The sequence below is a fragment of the Pithys albifrons genome, chromosome 7 (assembly GCF_047495875.1).
Source record: "Pithys albifrons albifrons isolate INPA30051 chromosome 7, PitAlb_v1, whole genome shotgun sequence".
NCBI classification, from domain to species: domain Eukaryota; kingdom Metazoa; phylum Chordata; class Aves; order Passeriformes; family Thamnophilidae; genus Pithys; species Pithys albifrons.
The window spans coordinates 49,048,018-49,073,841 of record NC_092464.1 but is presented as its reverse complement, the minus strand read 5'-3'; the positions used below and the strand labels follow the sequence as shown (position 1 = coordinate 49,073,841).

General features: G+C 38.0%; 1 protein-coding gene across 18 annotated transcripts in view; it reads left to right on the top strand.

The window, feature by feature from the left end:
- ARPP21 (cAMP regulated phosphoprotein 21) overlaps window positions 1-25,824 on the top strand; it is a 138,315-nt gene that overhangs the window by 31,814 nt on the left and 80,677 nt on the right. For 14 of the 18 annotated variants that reach the window (XM_071561460.1, XM_071561448.1, XM_071561467.1 and 11 more), the window contains exons 2-9: window positions 3,443-3,611; window positions 5,284-5,489; window positions 6,315-6,356; window positions 7,245-7,334; window positions 11,429-11,573; window positions 12,777-12,855; window positions 14,151-14,210; window positions 15,140-15,280. In XM_071561460.1, coding sequence (XP_071417561.1) covers window positions 5,322-5,489; window positions 6,315-6,356; window positions 7,245-7,334; window positions 11,429-11,573; window positions 12,777-12,855; window positions 14,151-14,210; window positions 15,140-15,280 — 725 coding nt within the window. In that variant the 5' untranslated portion in view covers window positions 3,443-3,611; window positions 5,284-5,321. Of the gene's footprint in view, window positions 1-3,283; window positions 3,358-3,442; window positions 3,612-4,444; window positions 4,511-5,283; window positions 5,490-6,314; window positions 6,357-7,244; window positions 7,335-11,428; window positions 11,574-12,776; window positions 12,856-14,150; window positions 14,211-15,139; window positions 15,281-25,824 lie in introns of those variants that run through there. The other 4 variants (XM_071561451.1, XM_071561454.1, XM_071561449.1 and 1 more) reach the window with 4 other exon arrangements.

Sequence of the window (25,824 nt, the reverse complement as noted above, 5' to 3'; positions counted from 1 at the left end):
TCCTTGATTTCACTCTGTCAGGGTTCAGTCTTGCCTGCTGCTGCCTGCTATCAGTTAAGATAATGCTGTTTGGCCTTAAAGTCTGCTCATCTCCCTTCTGAGAGAGGACATGTTGATACTGGGAGCATAATGCTCTTGAAATACCTGCTTCAGTATGTGATACTTATGAGACCATCGAAACACTTAATACAGAAAGGGCTTGCTCACCTGTAGTGGGCTCTAGGGGTTTTGTCAGATGTCTCCCTTTCTTTTCAGGGGATGGTCAGCTCTCAGTTGCTCGTTGCATTGAGCTGTCTAATGTCTTTGTGTGTTTTTCTGTTCTTTGCTTTTTTGACAGCTCTTCTTCTGGGTATAGTTTTTAAACTCTTGCATTAAATTGTGTATTCCTTCCCACAGGCTTTTCTTGGCATCTGCGTGGTATGTGTTGTATGAATGTATGTGACCATACACGCCTTCTTGCATCCCTTTCTCTTTGAGCTCTGACTGCAATTGCTCAAGCTCAGTAGTACCTTCAGCTTCTAAACTGAAAATCCCGTTAAAAAGAAATCAATTTAAGAAAAAAACCAACATTTCCATCCCACAGTATATGCTAAGCAGCTGGTGTTTGTAAATTCTGTACAAACAGATTATATTTCTCTTAAAGTGGACTTACAAATGGCTTGGTGGGCCCCGGTCTTTACTGTTGCCTTGCTGTGTGCAATACTCAAGTTTATTTAAGGAATTAGGGGCTGAAATTTTGCCACAAGCTCCTGTAGACCTCTTCTAAGATCCCAGCACCCCTATGAAATTTTGCTCACTTGCAAACCAAGAAGGTGGCATTTGCCTAGCAACAAGCTTTGTGGTTTCTACCTGGGGATCAAAAACAGAAGTACATTTGTTCAGCCTTTTGCGTCACTTCAGTACTGAAGGTTTTGACAGTCAAATCATCACTGACATTTCTGTTGATGTGCAAGGAAAAGAATAATGCAGTATGTTTTTCCTTAGCAGTACTGTCACTGCAGCACTGACAGTAGTAAAAAGTGCGTTCGTCACTGAATAACCAGATATCCTGAAAACATAAAAGAAGCAGAGACATATTTTCGGTAAAAATATCTCACTTTTAATGGCTATTTTCTGACTGATTCCTTTTTACTATTTATACTCTCTCTGAAATATTTTTTGGAAACCTGAGTCGCTTTGAAAACCCACCCAAACAACCACAAGTGTGTTACGTATTGTAGTATGTAAATGATTAGTCATCACTTGTAAATTGCCTAATGGAGGAGGAGGAAATCTATATTGAGGGAAGGTGGAGAGCTCAATTTGACTGCTATATGTCTCGCTTCTTGCCTTCTTTTTATTTCCCAGAAGATAATAATGAGGGATTTCTTTTAAAAAATTCATCCTAAGAGACATTGTCATTGCAGTTTTGAGAACAGAAGCTGCACATTGTAAGATTATTTTTCACTTGCTTATGCTTTCTTGGGGAAATTTATGGATAGCTTTTGTTGTTTTAATTTAAGATTCTGTAGTCTTTCTGTACATTGCCAATGAAAAATGGTGCTGGTTTCAGAGACCTTAACTGTAACAATATGAGAAACGCATTTTATGAAGAAATATCTATTTGTTAAAGCATGATAAGATGATGCTGAGCATGTGTGGTCCAAGACTTAGTCTTGTCAGATCTCTTCATTTGCTGTGCATGATACCTTTGGTTTGGTTGGTTGTTTATTTTGCTTTGCTCCTTTTGTTTGTCTTATGAATAGTTAATTCACAACACATCATAACACTGAAGAATCCTGAAGTAAGATTTTTTGTGTCATGATTCTGGTACAGATGTCTGTGTCTCTATTGTTCTGGAGAGTTTTGATTGGAATGGTCTATTCCATGGCTGGTATTTTCCAGGTGAAACTCTAATGCATTATAATTCCTTGGGATTTTTGGTTTGTGATTGGCTTTGATTGATTTCCACCCCCACTCCCCCCCCTCCCCCCCTTTGGAAGTGTGAAGGAAATAGTTAATAGAAGATGGTTATGAGGAAAGGATTTTCAGTAAATGGTTTATTCAGCCTTTGCTGTCCGTGAAATGCTTTTGCATGTGCCTGAGTGCTTAGTCATAGTTTTCCATGTTGTGCCTCAATTCCCCTTGTGATCCTACACTTGTAATGAGCTAAAATTGATGAAAAAGTCCTGCAAGAAATATTTAAAAGCTCTGTAGAAATCAAGTGGTTTGAGAAAAAGAAATATTGTTAGGTATACAAATTTGCAGGTGGCAGTGGTAGTTTGGAGAACTGCCTGCAGGTTTCCCCTGTGTGCCAGAGCAGGGCTTGACTTTTGTGAAAGGCTGAATTCAATTTCTCTTGCATCAAATTCAGCTCTTTTCACATGGTGAACTCCAGTGCACTGACACGTGCTGTACAGCCAATGCAACGATGCACTGTGGAAAACACACCACAGAAACAAAGAGTCCTAATAACATGAGATGACTTTCAGGTTTTTTGATCTTATTGTTTTCTGGTTTTCTCCCCATACCTCTCTCCCCAGCTGAATGATTCGTGCTTCCTTTTTGCTGTTTTTGTGTGCCTGCACTGATTGCTTCAAGTGTGACTCACATGCAAGCCTGGAGAAGAGGTGCCTGTTGTATCAAACAGTTCAGTGCATGGCCATGGCTTGTAAATCACTCCGACTCATCCTAAAATGCTCATTTTCTGTTAAATCAGCTATTCAGCTGGCAAACACAATCCTGATGAACAGCATAAATGTCATTGCTGAGGCAACTCTTTCTTTAGGTTTATCTTCCAAACCATAACCTGGAGGTCTGCTTTTTACTCCTCACACAGTGCCTCAAAAGAAAGTTTTTCTGGTGGCTGTTGTTCGAAGAATAGGACTTTTTTTCTTCTTCTCCCCCTATTCCTCCTCCCATTCTTGATAATTTCATCTTTTATTCAGCTTATTAAATGAACATCTTGATTCACTATCCTGGTAAAGCAGGTCACTTTCTAAAAGCACCCACCTGGCTTCTTTTTCAATTGTGTTTGACTATTGAAATTTTAATTGGAGCAGAAGCCATAGCGAAAAAGCAGGCAAATCCTTTTTCTTCATACCCTCATTCATTTCTGTTGAAGCAAACAGATGAGCTTATATATAAATATGTATATATTTTTTTAATGAAAAGTGCTGGAATTCACTAAAAAAGGTTAAAATTGAAATGAGTAATCTTCAATGCATAATGCAATTGTTAATTTTAGCTCCTTGCGTAGGAGCTGTTATGACTTGAACAGCCGGCTCTAGCCTTCATTAGAGAAGAAGCAGGCAGTTTTTGAGACAGGTGGAGCTGGATCAAGCTGTGAAAGTGATTTGCTTGAAGCTGGTCATTAGTGTTAGAAACCTGGTCCTATCTATTGCATCCTTACCTTGTGCCATGATCGTTACCGATGTTGTTGCTTACTTTTCATCTTTTCCAGGTTGACTATGGTGCCTCAAGCTCTCTGAAGGACCAGAATGGGAATTGGCACTCCGAACTGTTAATGGGGACATGGGACTCACATCGTTGTTGATCATTTGTGTGGACTTAACCAGTGAAGAGCAACAGAAGACACCAGACGGACAGTGGGAATTATAGCAGTTTTTCAGGTAAATGCCTTCTTTGGTGCAGCTGATGTGGGTGTAATTGTTTCTCTGAACACTCTCTAAGCATGTAGATGAGCTACCAGTTGATATGCTCATGAAGAGCTTGTGCATGCCTGTTCATTTCTTGATGAAAATCCCTAAAAAATTAAGGGTTATTTAACAGACCAATTAAAGGTCTTGCCACTCATGGTGTTTCAGATTTTCATTAAAGGGGTTCAAGTTTCAGTTGTCACTGCAGAATAGCCAGTATCATCAGCCCTCTTGAGGAGAGTGATGGGAGGAAGGAGAATAACTTGAAGCTTGACTTGCCTTACTGTGAGCTAATTTGTGAGTTTCATATTCCGGTCAGTTTGTTTATGAAGCATGTAGCTTCATTTTTTGTGCAATCCACAGTCCTTCTCAAATGGGAAGATTATAGAGGAAATTTTATTTGTTTATAGTGGGAAAACAAAAACGAAACGTGGAAGAAGTAAGTGTTTATACCTCATTATGTCTTAGTTTTTTTCATTTAAAACATAGCTTAAAAAAAATAAAAGTAAGTGATATCAGATCTGTTGAATGTTTAATTTCAAACTGTGAAAAGAAACATGGCAAAGTGTGGTTTTCCTTCTTGGGAAATGGCAAGGTGTTGCAAAAGACCCCTTTTGAAATAACTCCCTTTTCAACTACAGTTATTTTTCCTGAAGATGCTTCTTAAGCCAAATGGATGGAGAAGGAATAGTTAAATTCTTCATGAGTCTCATTTGGCAATTGATAAGTGGGAGAGGCTTCAAGAGGGAGGTGGGGGGAAGGAGAGAGAGAAAAAGACAGAGAAAATAATAATAGGCTTTAACTTTGAAAAGCCTTTGAAGCTTCTGTACAACAACCCATTGTGAGCTGAGAGTAAATGCAGTTCAGTTAAGGTATCTTCATTAGAAGTACCTGCCTAGAGCTTCCTATAAATTTTCATAGTACTGGAGATAGTACATGGGGTTTGGGAAGAGGATAAGTTTTTAATAATGGACCTTTTGGTTTGATTCCTGAAAATGTTGACCCTGAGAACTTTATAGCCAAATATAGATTTCATATTTGTCTTGAATTATTAGCTCCTAAAAAATTAACATATATATATATTAATAGTGGTGCTGAGCACCATGGCTTCTGCTATACACGAAACCCATGGCTGAGTGCTAAAAGCTGTGTTGTTGCTCTCGATTGGTTTTTATTTATCTTTATTTGGCTATTATCTTTTATTTAAAAAGAAACAAAAAACAAACAAAAAAAATTAGGGGAGAGAGCACTGATATGCCATGGACCTAGAAGTCCAAATGGGTTCTTCCTGCCTGGTGCTGCTGAGCTCTGTAGCGGAGAGTCCCTCACTGTCCCTGCCTGCACCTTGGCAGTCCTGGGGCTGGGCTGGGCTGGGTAGTCACAGCACCTCACCTTAAATCTGCTCTCTGCAAAGACTGTTTAAATTGGAGCTCTGCTTGCTTAACCTGGCACAATTCTGCTGTTATCCAAAACTGTTGATTGAGAATGTATCTTCAGCTGGGATGTTCATAGTTTTCCACTCCTGAGCTGCGCATTTTTGGTTTTTTTAACCAAGGTGATGAAATTGGGAATTAAAAATACCCACAACTATTCACCCCCTATGTTTTTTTATGTGTGTTTGTGTCGTGATAACTTGACCTTTCAGGTCACCAAATCTTGTTATTTTAATTTCTGTCTGGAAGAATGTCTGAACAAGGTAAATTGAACCAGGAGACAGCAGAGGAAGCTGCAAAAGAGCAGGAGACTGCCATCTCTGAAGCCAACCCAGACAACTGTATTCTTAGTAAATCTGAAAGTTCAGAAGTGGAGGAGAAGGAGGAGAAGCTCAGTGATTCCAAGGCAGAGCTGCAGGTAAGATAGGAGTAGCGAATGGGCATGTTAAATATCAATGTGTTACCATTGCTTTTCCATTTCTGTGATTTCTTTCATTGCCTACATTTCTTCTATTTTTTCTCTTATGATTTTGAGACTGTTTCTATTTTTTCCTTTTCATTTTTTATTTTCTGTTATTTTATTTTGCTGTAAAATAAATGCTGTTATTTGTTATACTTTCAAGCTCTTTAGGCTGCTGTCCATGTTATAATTTTTTCCGAGAAGTTAATTTCTAGATGTCTGTGTTAAAGCTTGGTGAAATATTTGACTGTTTTCCCTCACTGGGAATTTAGAAAACTTGACCTCATGAATTTACAGGTAATACTAATGAATAATTACTTAATATGTGGTTTGGTTTGTAGGTGTTACTGCCAACAAAAAGTTGTTATGCAAAGCCTAAGAAGGTAATTTGATAAGAAGACTTTATCTGATGAGGGGTTTTTAATCCTTTTTGGTCAATAAAATATAAAAATAATGGGGGAGACTACAATTTTAAGAGGAATTTGGAGAGGGGGAACATTTACTTAAGTAAACCTTTTCTTACCTTTTTATTATATGCAAAATTACAGAACATTGTGCAGTGTTCATTTTGTTGTTCTCAAAATGAATAAACATCAGCAGAGATGATTCTTAGTTATTCTCCCTGCTTTCCAAACAGGGTTTGGGGAAGTTGCTTTTGCAGTCAGCAATTCATTTAAAATGTCATTTAAGAGTGATTTAGTCTATATGTTGGTAATGCTCTTGTCATGCCCATTTTCCACTGAAGTGCTAACTGCTTCTCTTTTTTTTTTTTGCTATTCCCAGAAACGAGGTGCAAATCAGAACCAGCAGAAAAAGAGATCCAAGGTGAGGGTCCATTTTTGTTTGGAATTGCATGCCGCAATAGAATGAAGAATTTCAATTAAATGTCTGTCTGTAATTGAAATGGTAGTCTTTCATCACTTGTGTGGTGGTTGAGTTTTCTTGTTTGTGTTGGGGTTTTTCTGCCCCTTACCTGTATTCCTGTTGCACAAAGACAGAGACAACAGCCTCCAGGTATGTGTCAGATTTCCCTTCATCTATCACACTTTTATGCTGCTGGGCTTGCTGTGTGCTTTAGTTAGACAGCATTTGTTCTTCTGTGAAGCACTGGAGAAGGAAAAGGTACACTCCTTTTGCTTTAGTAATTAATGTTTCTCTTAGAACTTTATTTTAGTCTTGACATGAAGCAGAAACTGACTAGCTCCCTCAGAGGGGAGAACGCGGGGCCAGGAGTAGGAAGGAGATTCTAGGAATAAATAAAACCCTAAAAAACTTTTTTTAATTTTTCAAGGGCAGATCCATAATGCTTGCACTTTTTATTGTCCATGTTCCTGGGATATAGTACTATGAGAAGAAGGGAAGGGACCCCCAAAAGAAAAAAACCTCCCCAAATGAAATGCCAAAGAAACCTGTGAGTTTATGTTAAATTACATTCAGTCCTGGATAATCTGTTCTTTGCTGTTACAATTTTTGGTGGAAGTGAGTGAACTGTAGCAGAAATGATTAAAAGAAAAAAGAAACCTACCACCTTCTCTGTGTTGCAAATGGGTCACTGCTTAGAAACCTTCTATCCGTGTTGAAGGCAGATGCATTTTTGATGACTGGGTGGGTAATAGTTATTTGGGATATTTAGGAACAGCTGACATGGGCAGATTATGTGACTTGGGGTCAGTAGTAGTGTTTTGTGTTTTGTTTTCTCTCTCTCTTATTCAGTCAGGAGCTAAAGGAAAACTTGTCCGGAGTCTTGCTGTGTGTGAAGAGACGTCTCCTCGCCCGGGAGCAGAAAATCTTCATGATAATCAGGTACACTTGCAATCATTGCTGTTAGATGCATGGTTGACCTCCATCTTCAGTTGCATGATTGTGTTACTTAATTGGGTGTTTAACTGTGTCTTTTTTGGGGGAAAAATTATGTCCGGCAATGAACATGTTCTTATGGAGTTATCTGGTTTAGCGTGAACTTTATTTTGAAATACTAGTTTGATACTGTATCACAGGGTGTTGTTTGCTTTTTTTTCCAGACCCCCTGAAAATTTCAGCAAATGGAAAAGAATTCAAAAGTATTCAGATTTTAAAATTAAAAAAAAAAAGTAACAATCAAAAATAATATTAGTATGTTCTTTTCTCTAAAGCTATCTCTTTCGAGGCTGCTCCAAATACAGTTATGAATATGCTCTGGTTTCTGGGTCCTCTAAGACTCCAGTTCATATCAGTGTGCCCCTTCACATAAAATTCAAATTTCCTTCGCTCTCTAAAATGCCTTAGTAGAGCAAAGGATGCCTCCTACTGAGTGGCATTCATTTTCTAAACTCTTGGTGTAAACTATCCTATAGCAAAAAGTGTGTATTTGAGTTTATCTGTACTGGTAGTGTTGTATTCCCAGCAGCTGGTAGAGTTCTGTCCTCTGCATCCCTCACCTTGGACAATAACACTGGTGGCAGTCTTTGTAGGCTAATTTCAAAAAGTACTGCAAAAAGCAAAAGTTAAGCCTCAGTTGCTCCTGTTTGCTTGTCTAGTGAGAGCAAGGCTTAAAAAACCCAACTAACCTACACCCAAAATATGACGAACAAAGCCTATAATTTATGAGATGTTTATGTACAACTGAGATCAGCCATCGAGAGAGCTTGAGCAAGTGGCTTCTTGTGAGCTTAGCACAAAAAATAAAAAATTACATTTAAGTGTACTTTCTCACTGTTTCCTCTATTGACTTGAAATGAAACAAATCTGTCTCTCCTCTTAGCTCATAAGTTAGGAGAGGTTTTTCTATTTTTTTAATTTTTTTGAAAGACCAAAAACCAAGTTGTTTAGCAGTGGGACATCTACATGTTCTATTGCTCTACAATGATGCTTATGCAGTAGATGAGCAGGTTGTTTTATCAGTTCTGTTGTAGGCAGATGCTTTCTGCTTGACTTGCGTTACTCAAAATGCGTGGCTTTTGTTCAGATTTTGTTTGTATTTTCTATTGTTTAATGGAGAATGAAAAGGAGAACGATATAAAGGGATTGTGTTAAGCATCACTGGTGTTTTATAATGTACTGCACAGGACCTGTATTAAACATCAGAGAGACTGGCAGGTGTTGAGGCAAAATCCCTCTCCGTACAGCAGGCAGAGGAGGGATTCCTGTTACACTCAGCCTCTGGTCTCACCTGAGTGACCAGCTGTGGCAAAGATTTCTTTGTCTTAAAATATTTATGGGAGATGAAATGTCTCCTTTGACCCCAGCATCTGTTTCCTAAAGACACAATTGGCTTGGTGTAATTAATTTGATAGGAATTGCCCTTTTGCTCTCACTGACCTTTTACTAATGAGTGTGTCTCGGCTTTGCCATGGAAAGATGGACCTGCAGGCTCCTCCTTGGGCTGGCTAAAGGATATAGTAAGTTTCGTGCCAACCAAATTTCTTTGCTTTTCTCTTAGAGGAGAAATAGCTTTTTTTGGTTTGAAATTGCTTTTTTTCATAATTTAAAAATTATTATTTTATCTTAATGCTTTACAAACAACAGGGAATTAATTACCAGAGAATGTACGGTACATTGCCAGAACTCCAGAGTATGGATTGTACTGCAGACTTGATGTTTGTATTTATATTTGAACACTTGCCTTCATTTTCCTGTATAAGGAAAAAATTTGTTTACCTGTATTACTTGATCTTGAATGCTTACCTGATGGTTCACTATGTCCTTACTTAAAAGAAATGTTGCCTTTCATGTTATACTATTGACCAAGAAGTGTATTATTGCAATTTGAACACTTATTTTGTTGTTCTCTATACTTGTATCAATGTATTTATTATAATTGTATTTTATTATTGAGAAAAATCAATAAAAAATCCAAGAAAATATACAGTAGCTTGCTTTCACGACTCTACAGCCCTTTTGTGTGTTACTTCCAATGCAAATACATCAGTATAACATTACATGTAAAACAGTATTTACCGTATGTTCATATGTGTGCTTATCTGTAAAGTCTGTCATTTTCATAAGTGCATTTTTAAGAACCACTCTGAAGGTTGGGAATCGTGTCCTGGGAACAGCGTGGCCAGTTACATTTTTCTCCTGTTGAAAAGCCAGTAGCACAGTCACTCTGCTTTGGGCAGAGCAGGAAACCAAGAGTTATCCTGTGGGGTCATTTGGCAGTGGTTGATCCAAAGTTTGTTGTTTGAATGAGAAATGGAACTGCCTTTTGAAATGAAAGAAAGCAGGCCTAGTGTTAGTCTTCTGAGCACAACTGAGCAGGTTAGGAAACATTTTTCTGTGTAGCCGTACCTCAGATGACCAGGAATTCCCACGCTTTCGCTCTGCAGTCTCAATTTTTGGCTGATACTGTCAGCCCAAACTGGCTGTAGGGAGTTGAAGTAGGGATTCAACTGAAGTAGGGATTAAGGATGGTAGGTCAGGTTAAATTTCGGGTCCAGGGCTTTGTTTCTCTTTACAATGCTTTTCATCTCACGTCTTTTGTGCTACATTCAAACTTCACAAAGAGCCAATAACGATTAAGCTGAGAAGTTACCAATTTCTGTCATACTGTGCCACGTTTATGCTGATATCCTGTTCTGTCAGGATCTTGTCTTACATGTGTTGTGGTGGCTGATTTGTAATTCTTTAAAGAATTCAAACCCCTAAAGTTTGTAATAATTACTGGAAACATTTTTTGAATTCATAATGGTCTGTTTGCTTAAAAAAACACTCCTTACTTAAACATTTTCTATTGATCTTTTGGTATGCTAGCATGCTTTGAAAAGTTGTGAAGGAAGGGAATTTGCTAGCATTCAAGAAACTCAAATTTTCTTCAGTTTTGATGAATTAGGTTTTCATAAACATAATGCCAAAAATCTTTGGGCATGCAGGACTCTGTTCTAGTCAAGAAAACCGCTTTACTAGGAATTTTTTTGACAGCTTACTTCAAATGTGCTTTTTTACACTACTTAAGCATTTAGTATTATGTTGCACAATTTTTTTCTTTAAAAGAATAAAACACAGAAGTGTGCTTCCTTCAATTTTGTCCAACCAGATTTCTCAAAGTATTTAAATTATCCCGTGGTAACTTCAAAGGAAAACAATTTGGGTTTTGTTAAAACAAAACCCCAGTATAAAGTATTATTTTAAGTACTTTTAAAAAAACTCAGGAAATGCAAACCAGCTTGAATTCTCAGTTTTAGTTAACTTTTTAAAGCTGAAACTTTTCAAAGGGTCTCTGAAACACTGACTTTTTGAGGATGAAACTTGTGATGCCTTAGAGAATTTCATTTACTGTGACTTACTTGGAAAATCACAATGCACATTTCACCCGTTTTACTAAAAGCACATCTCCATATCTCTACATGTAAACTACATGATAATTTATTAAGCCCTCTTGTATACAACTAAGTATATATATTTTTGGCACTCTTTTACTGTCAGAGCCAGAAAGCTCAGTCTCGCTGAAACTGCACTTACATGTGCAAACAGTTTTATAAGACTGCAGGTTTTGTAGTGAGGGGGAGAAAAATCATAGTTTTCAGATATCTATCCTTTGATCATCACTTAACATGTAACATGTATAGTATTAAATTACAGAACTAATTAAGAAAGCCCATATAAAATGTATTTTATTGTTGTAATAACTCTTGAGTGAGAGTTACTGAAGTTTAGAATCATACAGTGCCCTTAATATAGGGAGATTAACATTTTATAGTATTCAAATATTAGAGAAAAAATACCTACTTACAAGTAGAGTTTGGCCTCTAAGATGTCATTATTCTCCTGACTTAAAACCCCCCATTTTTCCAATAGGAAAGAAATGTATCTGGCTTCAACTTTTCTAGCTACACATAGTTTAATGACAGTATCTGCAGATTGGAAGCCATGGGAAGCTTACTCAATCTGGCCCATAATTTATCTATCTTTTTTCCCAACAGGAGTCAATCCAACTACAGCTTTCAAGTTTACCTAGCTTGCAAGAAGAAGATAAATCTAGTAAAGATGACTCCGAGAAAGAAAAAGAGAAGGATAAAAATAAAGATAAAAACAGTGAAAAAAGCAAGATCAGAATGTTATCAAAAGGTGAACTGAAAAATATTTAAATTGTTATGATTACTGCTGTAGAAAGGATTGTTTTTACAAGCATGTATGTCTTGTGTATAAATACACAGTAGAAGTGTTTTCATACACTGATGAAATTCAGAACATGAAATGTGTGTGCGTGAGAGTATTTCTCACACACACATCACGCTTTGAAAGTGAAGAAACCTTCCAAACTGAGGTTTGGTATTAGATGTTGTTAGTTTTTTTTAATGTCAAATCAAACCTTTGAATACTTAATCATGTTGGTATAAACACATAAATATGTGATTATATAAGAAGTTAAGACACTAATATGCTTTTTTCCAGATAAATTAAAATATATTGGCAGTAACTTGTGCAGCATAGGGAGTAGAGAGTAAACCCCTTCACTACTGCTCCTCTCATGGAAAATTTATCTTAAATGCTGTTAGAAAATCCATCCCTGACATTCAACCTGAGTCATAATCTGCTGTTATCACTTAGTAAGACTTGTTCAGGAAAGACCTTGTATCTAAATTTGGTATTGTTTTTTAAATCTTTTGACTAATCATGGTATATAGTAGCAGTGCAATCTCAAAAATAATCATTGCCTACCTGGGTGTGGATCTGCAGCTGGTGTGAATAGTCATTTGGCTTCAATGGAACTCTCTCAGCTCACACCAACTTGAGGATCTGTGCGTACTTAATGCTGAAAAATTAATTCTGACTACTGTCACGCATCCCTATTACCTGCCCACTCCCAGGCATCACTGAATTTTGGTCTGTTAATGCAGATAGAGTTCTTGCTGGCATGATTCCTCCTTTGCTGAGTGTACAGCACTTATTAAGTGATACAAAGAGATGTTGATGAATAAAACTTTTTTCCCCTCATTTTTAAAATGTTTTAAAATAGTTTAAAGGACAAACTTGGCAGGGTCTTGAGTAGTATTGAAGGTTTCCTGTGTTTTTCAAATGACCAGAAGTTTCTGTAGATGTTTAGTTTTGGTGCTGTGTTCTCAGTGGAGCAGCACAGAGGAATGGCCAATGTCCACCTGATGCTTTAGAACGCAGATCTTTCTTGGCTGAACTCCAAATGAACGCTTACTTTCAGAGCATAAACTTTCAGATTATTCCTGGGAAACGGATTTTGATTTATAGCATAGCTTAAATTGTAACTGTTGAAACAAAATAAATGAGTGGAGGGTGTTTGTTTTTATTTTTCAGATTGCAGTCAAGAGTATACAGACTCAACGGGCATAGATTTGCATGAGTTTCTCATTAACACATTAAAGAATAACCCCAGGTAGGTATTTCCTGTATTAGAGCTGGCATTCCTGAAATTAGAGCTGGCAGTCTTCACCTTCCCCTAACAATACACTGTGTTTTATTTGTTCTGAAGGTGGTTATGAGGGAAAATGTAAAGGAAGTAGGCTGTTAACTGAGAAAAATGCTATTAAAAGTCATCAACATCTACTCCCCCATCCAGTCACCCATTACTTAATTTCTCTTTCAGTAACATCTGGTCTATGTCCTTACCTTCTTGTATACAGCTTTATGTGGTGATTACAATAATACATTATAACTATTGCAGTTGGAGATTTGTATATGAATATAAAGTGGCTTTCCTTTAATTGTGCAGCACACAATTAAAATCCTGTGCACAATGCCAAATTCTGCTCTCAGTATTCCCATAGATTTCCATTTGTAGCTACAAGCTCATCTCCTCATTAAATTTCCCTCTAAACATCCAAACAAAGATCTGTAACATTTTTAAAAATTGTGATTTTTATCCTTCATTTCAATTGGATCTGTTAAAATAGGTACCATGTAATTCTGCAGTTAAGAACTGGGAATAATTTGGTCCCCAGCAGCTTGGCATAACCTCTTGTGTAGATGATGGAATGTCCTTCAGTTGCTTTATATGTGCAAAATGAGAAACTTCAAAAGAACTAAGGAGTGATGGAACTCTGTCAAGGTTAGAAATGTGTTGAAATATGATGGGGAAGTTTTTGAATGGTTTGGCAGGAGAGGATGGGAAAAAGGAACATCTGAGACCTTCCAGTTGAAAACAGAACTTTTTGACTGAGAAATATTGTGACATTGCCTCCTGGGAGCCGTAGTTCAGAGGTGTTGTACTCTCTAACTAGATTAGATATGTCCAGTCTTCTTGCAGCAGATCAATGCCCTGTGGAAGATATGTCTCAGGCAAAACATTGAAAATTTCTGTGGGTAGCAGCTCTACTTGTGAGAGAGCTAGGTTAGCTGGAAATCTCATTTTCCATCAAAAAAGGGTTCAAAAAAGACCAAAGCTACCCATAGCAGTCAGAGTCTTTCTGTGCAGTGCATTGATCGCAGCTTGTGGCTGGAAGCGCTTTCAGACCAGAGCTGAGCTCAGGAGGAGCAGAACCTGTCATGTATGTCAGCGAAGGTGCTGCAGTCTTTCCCAGATGAACCAGGGTAAAGCACGTTTCATTTTTAATCAAGATGACTGGCAACACTTGCAAAATAGCCTTACAAACACTGGTATGTTCTTTTTTTTTTCCTCTAAAATGTCTGTTGATAGTTGATGATACAAATCCTTGCATTTCTTTTTGACAGGGACAGAATGATACTCTTGAAAATGGAACAGGAAATTATTGATTTTATTAGTGACAACAAGTAAGTCGAGTTCCACGCTTGCTTATTAAGTCACATGCTTTTGTTGCAATGAGAGTTGTGTGAGGGATGTGCTCATATGAACCACAGTGCTCCAGAGGGCTGTTACTGGCACGCTGCAAGAGCAGGCTTTTGTTTACTGACACGTGATGGCGCTGCTTAAAATACAGTAGGTGTAAATGAAAACCTTTTGCTTTTCATTGTGTTGCAATTGCACTGTCTCGGCACATTTAGATCCAAAAATATAATTAAAGCTTTTAGTGTTGAGAATAATCAACTCTGTTATCTCCCAGCTTTTCCTTTGTGCTATGTTATTCTGATGGATTGGAAAATAAAGCTGAACTTAGGTGGAGAGATTTTTGCTGCCATTAGCTCTTTATAATAAAATGTTTCTGCAGCTTTAAAAAGAGAGTCGGAATAGCAGCAGAGGAAGAAATTATGCTGACAGGAAATAAGCATTTTGTCAGTAATAGAGAAAAAAGGAGTATTTGCTAAACTAGGTCTTTCCAGAATAGCCCTGCATCTGACCTTTGGGAGAAAGGCAGAAAGCTGTTGCCAGCGTCTCCGCAAATCTGTAGGATTGGTTGAGCAGGGAGTGTGAGTGTGTGTGTTGTGTGTGGTGGGGGGTGGGCGGGGTGGGGTCAGCAGATGAGTTCCTCCCAACACATAGAATGCTCACTGGGTACCATGAAGCATGAGCTTTGTTTGTCTCAATGCAGCACATGGAAATGTGCTTATAGAAATTTTAAAATGAATTCCTGCTTCTTTTCCCCAGTCTTTCTGTAGCAAACATTTATATGTAAATGCACAGTGGGGAAATTTTCAGTTAGATTTCTGTCCACTGAATCATCAAATGTATTGATATTTTCATTTATTTATAGCTCAGAGGGAAATGTAATTACCAGTGCTATTTGTTCTCTTTTATTTTCTAGTAATCACTATAAAAAGTTCCCTCAGATGTCATCGTATCAAAGGATGCTAGTGCACAGAGTGGCAGCTTACTTTGGAATGGATCACAATGTGGATCAGACTGGAAAATCTGTAATTATTAACAAGACCAGCAATACAAGAATGTAAGTAGCAACACTCTTGTGTTTTCCCTTGTTCCCTTTCACAGTACAAGAGCTGGTTTGTACCATGACTGCGTGGTGTAATTGTTATATATATATATAATATATGTGTGTGTATATATATTATTTACTTTTGTAGCAAGAGTGAGTGCTGTTTATTGTTTTCTAGGGTAGAAGGGGTGGACAGGGCTCATTGTGAGGTTATTTAAGGATATAAGGATACATAAGGAGAAATCAGCCCAATTGGTCGCTTGCAAGACACTTAACACAGTGTCTTGGAATGTTACTTTTCCTGTTTCCTTAGTGCTGCCCCTTTGCTATGGAAGTAAGCTGGTTTATTTACATGTCACCTGATACCACAGGGCTATATTCCTAAATAACCCAAACATATTTGGAACATTGCCTTTTCCCTTGCTCTGACTTTCCCTGCTTCAAGAGTCATTTTCTGCCCAGGCCAATTATTATTTGGTTCCCCTCTACCACCTGCCACCATTCATTCCCTTTCTTCTTCTCCCCTCCTGGTTCCACTTTATTTTCTCTTCAGATCTCACTGTTTGACCACACTGGTTTTGTGAAATACAAATTCCTTCTGATGGTTCAAATGTATTGCAAAATTTCTGGCAGGTTATGTGCTCCTCCATGAACCTGTATAAAGCTCACAACAACTTGATATGAAGGTCCTGGCTAATTCAGCAAAGGTGTGGTAATGTGCCCTTGCCTAATCAGCATCACTTTTTCTGCCAAGTGCCACATGTGTATTAAATGTAGCCTTCCTCTCCCTCTCTACCTATAAACTACAAAATGAAGAGAAAGTAATTACAAGTAATGAAGTTTTAATGTCTGGTGATGGAACCGGAACGCCCCATTTGAAAATTGTGTACTTCCTGTATTCAATTAGTAGAAGAAATGGAAACATTTATTTCATTTATATATCCAGTAGTTAGGTGATTTATTTATATCCAGTTGCACAGAGGATTGTTATAATGTTATTAACTTCTCCTGTAGAAGGGTAGAAGGATTATCTAATTTTGCAAGATCAAAACCTGAGCCAAACACATTGGTATTTGCTATTTCACTGAGCCCTAAAATCTTCCATATGTATGAAGTAAATTTAAGTTAATGGACAGTTTATTTTAGATCCTTTTCATGGGCTATTCCTCAGATACTGGAGATCTGTAAAACAACATTAGTGTTTTTAAAGGTTTGAATAAAATGAGCACTAACAGTTTGATTTTCAGAAGTCAAGAGAATTACAGTAGCTCAATAAAACACTCAGGCTGAGAAGGCTTAGCCTCAGGGTCTGGTAATACCTGCCCCTGCACAAGGGCTATGAATAAGAAAAAGCTGGGTATGCAGCAAACTGATGTTCAGTTCTGAAATAAGGAAAAATGTAGTCTCCTCTTAAACAAAACACAGTCAATCATATTTTAATGCTTTTTAGGCATTCCTCTGTCTTTACAGTTCTCGCTTTTCCCTTCACATCTGTGACACTGCTGTAGTGCACCAGTTGCTACAGATCTTTCCTCATGGCATTGCCTTCTCCTGGTTGACTTGACATAAGAATTCTATCACATTAACACCTGTAAATGCCTTGCTGTGTCGTGTGGCTGAGATGGGTAGCACGGGAAGTGCTGTTGGAGATGCCTGCACGGTGCTTCTGCAGAGGACACTGAAGCTGCCTTCAACAGTCAGAGCTTTAGCTGAGAGCTCTGCTGAGGCTGTGGCTTCATGCATGGTGGGAGTGAGCAAGCAAGCCTGCTTGCCAGGCATGAACTGGCAGCCTTGTGGGCAAGCCCAGTGGACAGGACATTGCAGGGGTGTAATGGATCGAGTGGCCCTTTCAGCTGGGGTCTTGCAAACTGGAGGTGAGGCCAGACATACTGGTTCTGACACTGTTCCTGTCTAGATCTTCCAGAAATAAACACAGGGTTTTGCCCCTCTGTTGTCTGTGAGTACAACTCTTTTGTAAGCACCACACAAGCTTCATATTTCTTCCGTCTTCAGTGATTTGGTGGTAGGTAACTGGATTATGTGAAGCTCATATTGCCTTGTGGTGCTTTCAGTGTGTTATTTACATTATTTTGATATTGCCATAAAATAAAGCTTTGTAGAAGTGACTCTTTCTTTTCATAACTGGTGGAGATGGCCTGCTTTTTTCTTTTTAAATGTCCTGGCTCTGACAGAAAATAGCTTGTTATTATCTAATGTGAATAAGGGCTGATGAGATTTTATTATCCACAGCAAATACTGTGTAAGTTCCACATCTGAAAGCGTCTGATGTGATTTCATGTGTTCTGCTTTTCACTACTCTCAGAGGAGACAGTTTTGTGTGGTTCAGAATCAACACCAAATACTGAGAATGTGTTGACTCTATTAATTACTACTTGGACAGTATCCAGAATCCTGAAGAATCTGAAGAGCGTCTGAAACGCTGTTCAACGTGGTTATGCTGTGCTGTAAGCCTGAGCCTTGATAGCTTTATGTGAATTTATGGAGAGGCCCCACAGACAGATGTTCTGAAGATTTGCATATTGGCAATAAATTATCTCTTTATAGCATGTTGTTTCTAAAGTACTTTAGCTACACACTGTGGAGAGAGAAGAATGTTCTTGCATACTCGAGAATTCATACATTCTGCACTGTCTGTGACTTCTGTGTACATGTGCCTGTATGGGGAGAACATACGACTCTGCAGAGGTGCTGTGTGGGCTTGAACAAGCACCTGGTGGCATACTTTGTCTAAGTGAGGGTTTGTGTCACATCTCTGCTCAGGTTTGCAGGTGATGAGATCTTCCCTGACGCCAGGTGGTGAGGTGCATTTGTTCCGTTCAGCAGAGACCTCCTGTCCTCACTGCCTGCAGGTGCTTGGAGTTATAAGTGTCACAAGAGTTGATGGTTTTGAGATGAAAGGGCTGGTTGGAAAAGTCTGGTAACAATGCTCCCTTAGAGGTGCTGGTACAGACTAGTGTCTGCCAAATGGGGACTAGGGTATGATTGGAGCATTTCAGTCCTTCCATCAAATGGCTGTCTTAGGGCAATGTGTATCCACTTTTATGTACCTGTGCCTGTAAAGTGCCTACTTTATGAAGGTTTGGGATTTGAGAAAGTGCTTATTGAAGAGGTTGCAGCTGGAAGGAGGGCTGTGACTTCTCTTAATTCGTGCTGCTTTAGAGAGAGGGAAAATGATGGTAAAAATTCATTAGGACTTAATTCTTTTGGAGTGCAATACTATAGCTTTCATGAGCTCTCAATGAGGTCTCTCTTAAAAATAGTCAGACAATAATGGCAGTTTTGCATTCTGAGGAGTATTTATAATGAAGAGCTTAATCTAAGGTGCCTTTTTTCTTGTTAATTTTATTGGAATGTGAACAAGTCATACTATCTTGAAGCTTTTTTTTATGAAATTACATTTTAAAAGACAGTGATGACCTCAACTACTCAATTGGTTTTTGACCTTGATAAAGTTAGGTCTCTATACTCCAGCTCTTATTACAGAATAGTGGATTTTAAAAAAACAAATTATCTTTTCATATAATTTTTGAAATTTAAAGTAGGTAAAAAAGGGAGAACAACTTCAAAAAACCCCACATAATTTTCATGGTTTCATATCTTACAAAGTCCTGCCTAACTAAATCATCCCATTTTTGAAATCTTATTCTTAGCAGTATAAATGAGAAAAAAAAATCAGAAAATGAAGGAGGACTTTGTTTTTGTTGTTGCTTTGTTTTTATAGTCAAAGAACTCAAATGTTATTTAAAATGAGAAGACTGCTTTGTTCAGATGAAACTGCTCTTGTGTCCTGTTCTAATGTATATTTGTCTGTCATCTGTGTCTGCCTGTCATCTATCTAAAGTTATACAGACATGTACGGGGAATTTAAGACAGTGAAATATGATATAAAGAGAAGTTTGGAATTGAGGCTATATGTCAGACAGGGCATACCTATCTGGAGCCAAAAAATGTGTATGCGCCACCTTCTATTCTGTATATTCCTCATAATTCTATCAAACAACTGGAAGTACTAAAGAGTTTTTTGCAGAATCGTTCATATTATTAGATGTATCAGTTCAATCAGATTCATTCATTTGATTATTTATAGATAGGTGGAGAAATGTAGGGAAAGTGTGTTTGATGTACTTGGTAAATGAAACGGGTTTTCATCTGGTTGAGATCATCAACCATGTGACAAGCATGTCTGTACCACAGCCCACACATGCATTCATGTACTTTTTTATGTAAGTGTGAGTGGCAGGGCTCATCAGAATGAGAAGGTGGGATGCTTATGATATATATATATATGCAGTGTTTAGACATATTCATATGTTCTGAGGGTGTAACATACCTATTATAAACTTTATACCAATTCTTACGTCCTCAGCTCTGACTGGGTTTTTTATTAAGAGCATTGTGAGTTATGATCCTTGTGATACTTGGTGTTCTTCCTACTCTCTTAACATAATGTTGGCCCGGTTGGAATTTTGTTGCCTTTGAGGTGCATAAAAAAACTTGAGGCAATGCTAAGCTGTTAATGTGTATTAGAAGGGTTCCTTATAATCTAGAGATGATATGTATCAGCAGAAGGAGACATAATGTACAAGTTGTACTTTGAATAACCTACAATGCCTTCTTGTTTGACATGTAATCTACAGTATTGTGCCCCCTTTGTGTAAGGGGTATGTGAATTGCAAGCAAAGAAGACAAGTTCTCTCTAGGTTGCTATTGTGTATACAGTGACTGATCTTGCTATAGATAGTATCTGTGCTAGTAGAGGTGCCCTGTGACAATTTCACCAACTTAAGAATCTGAGCTTTGGTACAGGATCCGACAAATGTGTCAGTAAAATGGCATTCACTGAACATGGCAATTTCAATGTGAAATAGTTTGTAGAATTTTTTTTACCCTAGGCCTGAAGTGCCAAGAAGACTTCCTGGAGATGACAAATGTTACAGGCTTTGGCACATGCAGAAAAGTATGTCTTTCCCCTTGACTGAATAAGGTGTTCAGTCTAAATGACTTTAATGTCTTTGAGCAGTTGTTTGCTGATGGGAAAGCTGGGATGTTTTAGCTATATGGGAGGAGTGACAAATGTATACCTGAACATGAATGTCTGTTTTGCAAAATCTCAATCAAAGCAATTAAATATTCGCCAGAGCATTTGAGGTACAGTTTTGTTCCCTGCTCTGTTGTAAACCAGAATAGTCATCTGGCAAATGGTTTGCTGCATGTTTTTATTCCATCTACGTTTAAGCACCTCTGCTATTCTTAATTATCATATGTGTACACAGAGCAATGATCTCATGAGAGCAGAATTGCTTTTATGGGCCACATGATGCACAAAAACATATGTGAACACCCTTATTTCTGGTTTTATTATTTTCATTGCTGTCTTGCATCATTTTCTTCAAGGGACCACAGAGTCAGTTCCATTCTTCCATCTCCTATTGCAGTTACGTCTTTCCCATCTATGCTACAGAATAGTTGCTCCTTGGCTACTAAGAAGTAAACAGAAATTGGAGACATTTGGACTTCCCCTCTGGTTTGCAATTGCTGTTGCTGAACTGGTATTACAGCACTGTCTGTTACAAATGTGTATAAAAATAAAGGGCTGCGTAGTAGATGCATGCAACTAAAATGAAGAAACTGTGTAACAGAAATAACACTGTAATTGACCAAGACCTTTTGTTTTGGTTTAAGATGAACTCAAACATTATACAACAAATAATTTAGAAAGAACATTAGTAAACAAATAATGTATAATAAAAGATATGGGCTTTTGTAGCTGCATTGTAACATATGTAGCATTTAAGTGAGAAATTGTATTGGTTTCTGTGGAGTTTATTTCTTGACTTTTAGAAGAAAACCTCTTTCTTTTAGTTTGGGACTAAATTAGGAACATGATTAGGAAAAAATCTCTTTTCAGTTCAATAGCAATCATGTGTAGGTTTTAAGAAGCCAGTGTCCCAATAGTCCTTGGTGTGATACGTGCCTTTTAGCCTTTACCTTCTTTCTGGCCTTTCCCATTGCACTTTCTGGCTCCCATCTGCAGACCAGAGCTGGGGAAGGCTTTCAGATCCAAGAAGTAGGAGGGAACTTCGCAATAAATGCTTCAGAAAAGCATTAAGAGGAATTAGACATTCTCTGCAGAAGTTCAGGAAATGTCTCTCTCTGGCACTGGCCTGAGCCTACTTGTTCATTCCAATGCTTTGGCTTATTGTTGCAGGAGGGATTGCCTTTCTTTTATCCAGTCACATGGTGATTGGAGAAGTAATTAGTGGGATACATGTGCTAATAAATGGTACAGATTTTATTAATATCTCATTATTTTTATGCTATAAACATTTCTTTCAGATATAAAATTGCTGCTGTTTCACAAATGCATTATTTGAGGTTGTGCACATTCATTATTTCACAGCTTGTTGCTTATCTTGAATAGACTGAGCTTTTTTTTGCTTTTTTAATGTCTATTTTCTTCATTTTAAAGATTATTGAATTAGGACAGCCTTTTTTTCTCACAAGTATCCTGTCATTTTTGTTACATGCCTGTTTTACATGAAAGATACATGAAAAATACTTGATACACTTGAAGTTGAGCTGAATTTGATCCTTAAATACTGGCTTCATTCTTATGTCAGTGTAAGCTAAGTATTGAACCCATAGAAATTACTTATTCTGTAAATGAGATGTTAGGGTTAATGAACCAGTTCTAATCGCTCCAATATTAAATTTTCATCTAATGTAATTTATTAAAACTGAATTGTTTATAATTGAGGTGGACATGTGCTTTTTACAGCTGTTCTATACTGTAATGAAATATTAGTTAAGCATTAATCAGAAGTCATCTATGGTATTTATTTTTCTATTTTTTTCTTTTAATCTTTACAATCACACTGCTTAGTAGTATAAGTTTTGTTAAACCTAGAAGGTTATTGTCACCTCCTGCTGTGTGTGAGGTTGTCCAGGAAGAGAGTGCTATGGAATAGCAAGTAGGTAATTTGGTTGAGGGAAACTCTTTTTTGCATGAGTAATTAATCTTTGTGCTCATTCAGGCTGTAGTAGGAGAGTGCTCATTAATCAAGATGCTGTTTGGTCATTTATACTTTCAAATCACTGGAGAGAGATCTGAAAATCTGAGATGGCTCCTGTGTGTTCCTCAGAGGTATCTGTACATCAGTAGTAGGTGAAGAAACGTATTTAAATCTGAGAATTTCAGAAACAAGGTGTTGATACTTGAGCAAGTAAATTTTAGAGGTAGTACAAATTGATTTTATGATTGCATGTCCCTCTTCTGTTGCCTTCCTCATTTTTAATGTAGGGAATAGGACACATAGAAATGTAAAAAGTATTATGAGTTTTGAGAAATCTTTGCCTTTGTCAGTTGTTTCTTGCTGTTTCCAGGGTAGCCTTGTAAGGCTGTTTCTGACAGTTTTATTAAAAACAGGTGCTCTTCCTTGAGCCAGTGATTGTTCAGAGAATGACTTCTGATCCATTAGTCTTCCTGCTGGATAGGGTGAAAATGCTCATGGCACAGAGCAGAAGTCAGCACAAAAATTTGTTATGGCATTAATGTGTGTATATGGGGCATTTCTAGTGGACTAATAGTTTCTTCATTACCCCATTGGCTTTTGGTGAACCATCTTGCCTTCATCGGTTGAGTTCAAATCTTGAATTTTCTTCCTTTTTCCCTCTCTCTTCCTCGTTAATTTTTCAGCTTCTGAAATAGAAAAGTGTAATTTTAAATAGATCACAGCAGTTATGCAACACTGTAATTTTCAGCCACTTGCAGAATATGCCACATCCTTAAAATCAGATATTAATGAATTCCATAATAAACTATGCTACCACTTTTGAGCCTCTATTAGCTGGAAATAAATTGGCACTGTGCAAGATGTTCAGTCTTGATAGATACCCTGAATATCAAGAATTACACCCAGCTGAGGAGAGTGAGCAGGAGAAGCAGGTTGCTCAGTAAAGAAATTATCTTAGTTTGATCACAGGAGGACAGCAGAGCACTTTGAAGCTCCTAAAATTGTCCTTCTCTGAGAGAGGACATTGTGCTTCTGCCCTGTCTAGTAGAAGAGGTGGTTATTTGCATGTGGCCTTGGCCTGCAGCCTTCTCCCCTGTGTTCAAAGCCCGTCTTCTGGGCCCAAAAGACTGGGCAAAATATTGAAGTTTTTACTCAGATGCTCTGGGAGTCAAGAGGTACTAGGTTTTTGCATCCATATCTTAAAACAGAATGATTTTCTGGAATTGAGTTTTAGGAAAGCTTATGAAGGTCCTGAGTTGTGCAATGATGCCTTAACACAGATCAAGTTCTTTAGGTACTGTATACTTTGAAATCCTTCTGGAACTGGCCCTCTGCTTGGCCCACACACACACCAACATGGCATGGAAAAGATTCAGTGTACATCCTGCAGCCTTCAGCTCTGCTGTGGTTTTCATAATTAGAAACACGACTGGTTCCGGTCCCACTGAACTCACGCTGTTGGGTTCTAGGACTGAGCACCTCAAAGGATGGGCAAGGCTGACAGAGTAAAACCTCACAGTCGCTGTAGGAAAAATGCTTCCATGAAGCGTTCCTGGCTGTTTCTTTCAGTCCTGCCAGACTTATCTGCAACCCAAATTACAGGGGGAGAATATCCATGGTAATAACTTGTGACTTGCCTTTTCCCTGTTTAATGATAGATGCAGAACATATTTGGAGTCCAGCTGCTGTTCTGGAAAAAAATAGTCTTAAACTGGGCAAAATTAGCATTTGGAATTTGAGGAGTTTTTCCCCCTGTGCCACAGAGAAAGAGGAGCACCTTGAAGAACTGTCTTGTACAGGATTGATTTCTTTTTTTTTAAAGGCTTTTAATGTGCTTTTACCATCATAACAGAAGTTGTTAGTGACTCATATGATAAAAGCAGCAGTCTGTTAATGAGGCATTTACCTTCAAATGCTTGCAATGCCACCACGAGTGGTTTTAAGTATTGAGTTGTGATAATATAACTGCAATGTACTTTAACAATTATCTGTATTTAAATTCCCACTCTGGCTTTTTGAAACCACATTTTAGCATCCATCATCCCCTAAATGCATGAAACCTGTTTGAAGGGTCTAATTTCAGGCCCTCATTCTTGAAAAACATTGTTTTGAGAGAATTTAATCAAATAATTTAACCTGTAGGGCTGGAATTCTGCCTTTTTCATTAAGTTGGGGCCTTTTGACCATGATATTTGCTTCCAAGCTCTGTAAATTCTCAAACTCTCAGAATACATTCCTATGACCCTGTTATCAAAGCAGACATTTGTGCTGCAGATAATAGAGTTTTGGCCCTCAAGGTAAAGCAAAGAGACAGAAACGCTTACGTAGTTTTACTGGGCTCGTAATGCAGAGCCCTAGGAGAGCCTTCAGCCTCAAATCAAAAAAACCACACAGCAGGCAGATACAGTATATATTCACAAACTTGCACAGCAAGGAAGGCCACCATACTGTGTCACAGCATGCCTTCAAAATAGAGGCCAACATGATGCTGGACTGAACAGTCGGTTTAATTAAAGACAAGTGCAAATAACAAGAAAACACTATTAAAACATCGGAACAACTGCATAAGAGTGCCCTAAATCTTCACAACTGCTCTGAATCCTGTCAGCAGCAATGCTTTTCTCTGGCTCTCTTGATGGCATCTTTGTGTAAGATCATTTTTGTCTGTTACTCATTTTGTTCACCAGATGATGATCCTGCAAGTACCCCTGGGTGGGTTTTTTCTTGTACTTAGCCCCATTACCCCACCTGTTTTTGGCTTTGTACTGCCATTCAGTCAGGAGAGGAGTATTAACATTCTGTTCCCTGTTATATGCATTAAATGAACATTGGTTTGCAAATGCAAAGTCCAGGTTTTTTGGCTCCTGCACACCACAGTGATCTCCCCTTTTGAACTTGCATTCCTGTGCTACATTCTTTCAGAACAGCTGCTTGGCTGTTACCTGTGAGGCTTTTGCAGTGCTTGCTAGATTTTTTTAACTACATCAGGTGCTATACTGGCAAACCCATCTTTTGCACACACGGTGAGGTGGTTACTTCTTTTCAAAGGCATCTTGCAACAGTCTGTATGCTGGTGCTATCAGAAACACATGCCTCATAGTAAAGATTTATGTGCTGTATGTAAGTCAGCCCTGACAATACCAGGCTTGTTTATGTGCTCTGCTAGTGCAGTGACTGAGTCTTCAGAACTGTAACATTCAAAGCTCATGCTTGTCTCTTTCCATTTGTCCTTTTGGTGTGGTATCTGTGTTTCCTGATTCTTAGCCAGTTATTTTTAATAAGCTAATTAACTTATTTTAAATGAGTGCAGCTTTTTTCCCCACAGTATTTCATTTCTTATGTCCTATCCAAGTAGAGGTCTATGAAACTGCATTAGCTGGCTGACAGACTCAAGGAAATGCCCTGTTCCTTCCTTAGTAGTGTATTCTAATAGCTGCTACCATTCTGCAATGTTTTTAAAATCTGTAATTTGATTAAATAGTGAATACCTGGTAAGGTAGTTAAGGTTTGGGGTTTTTTCAT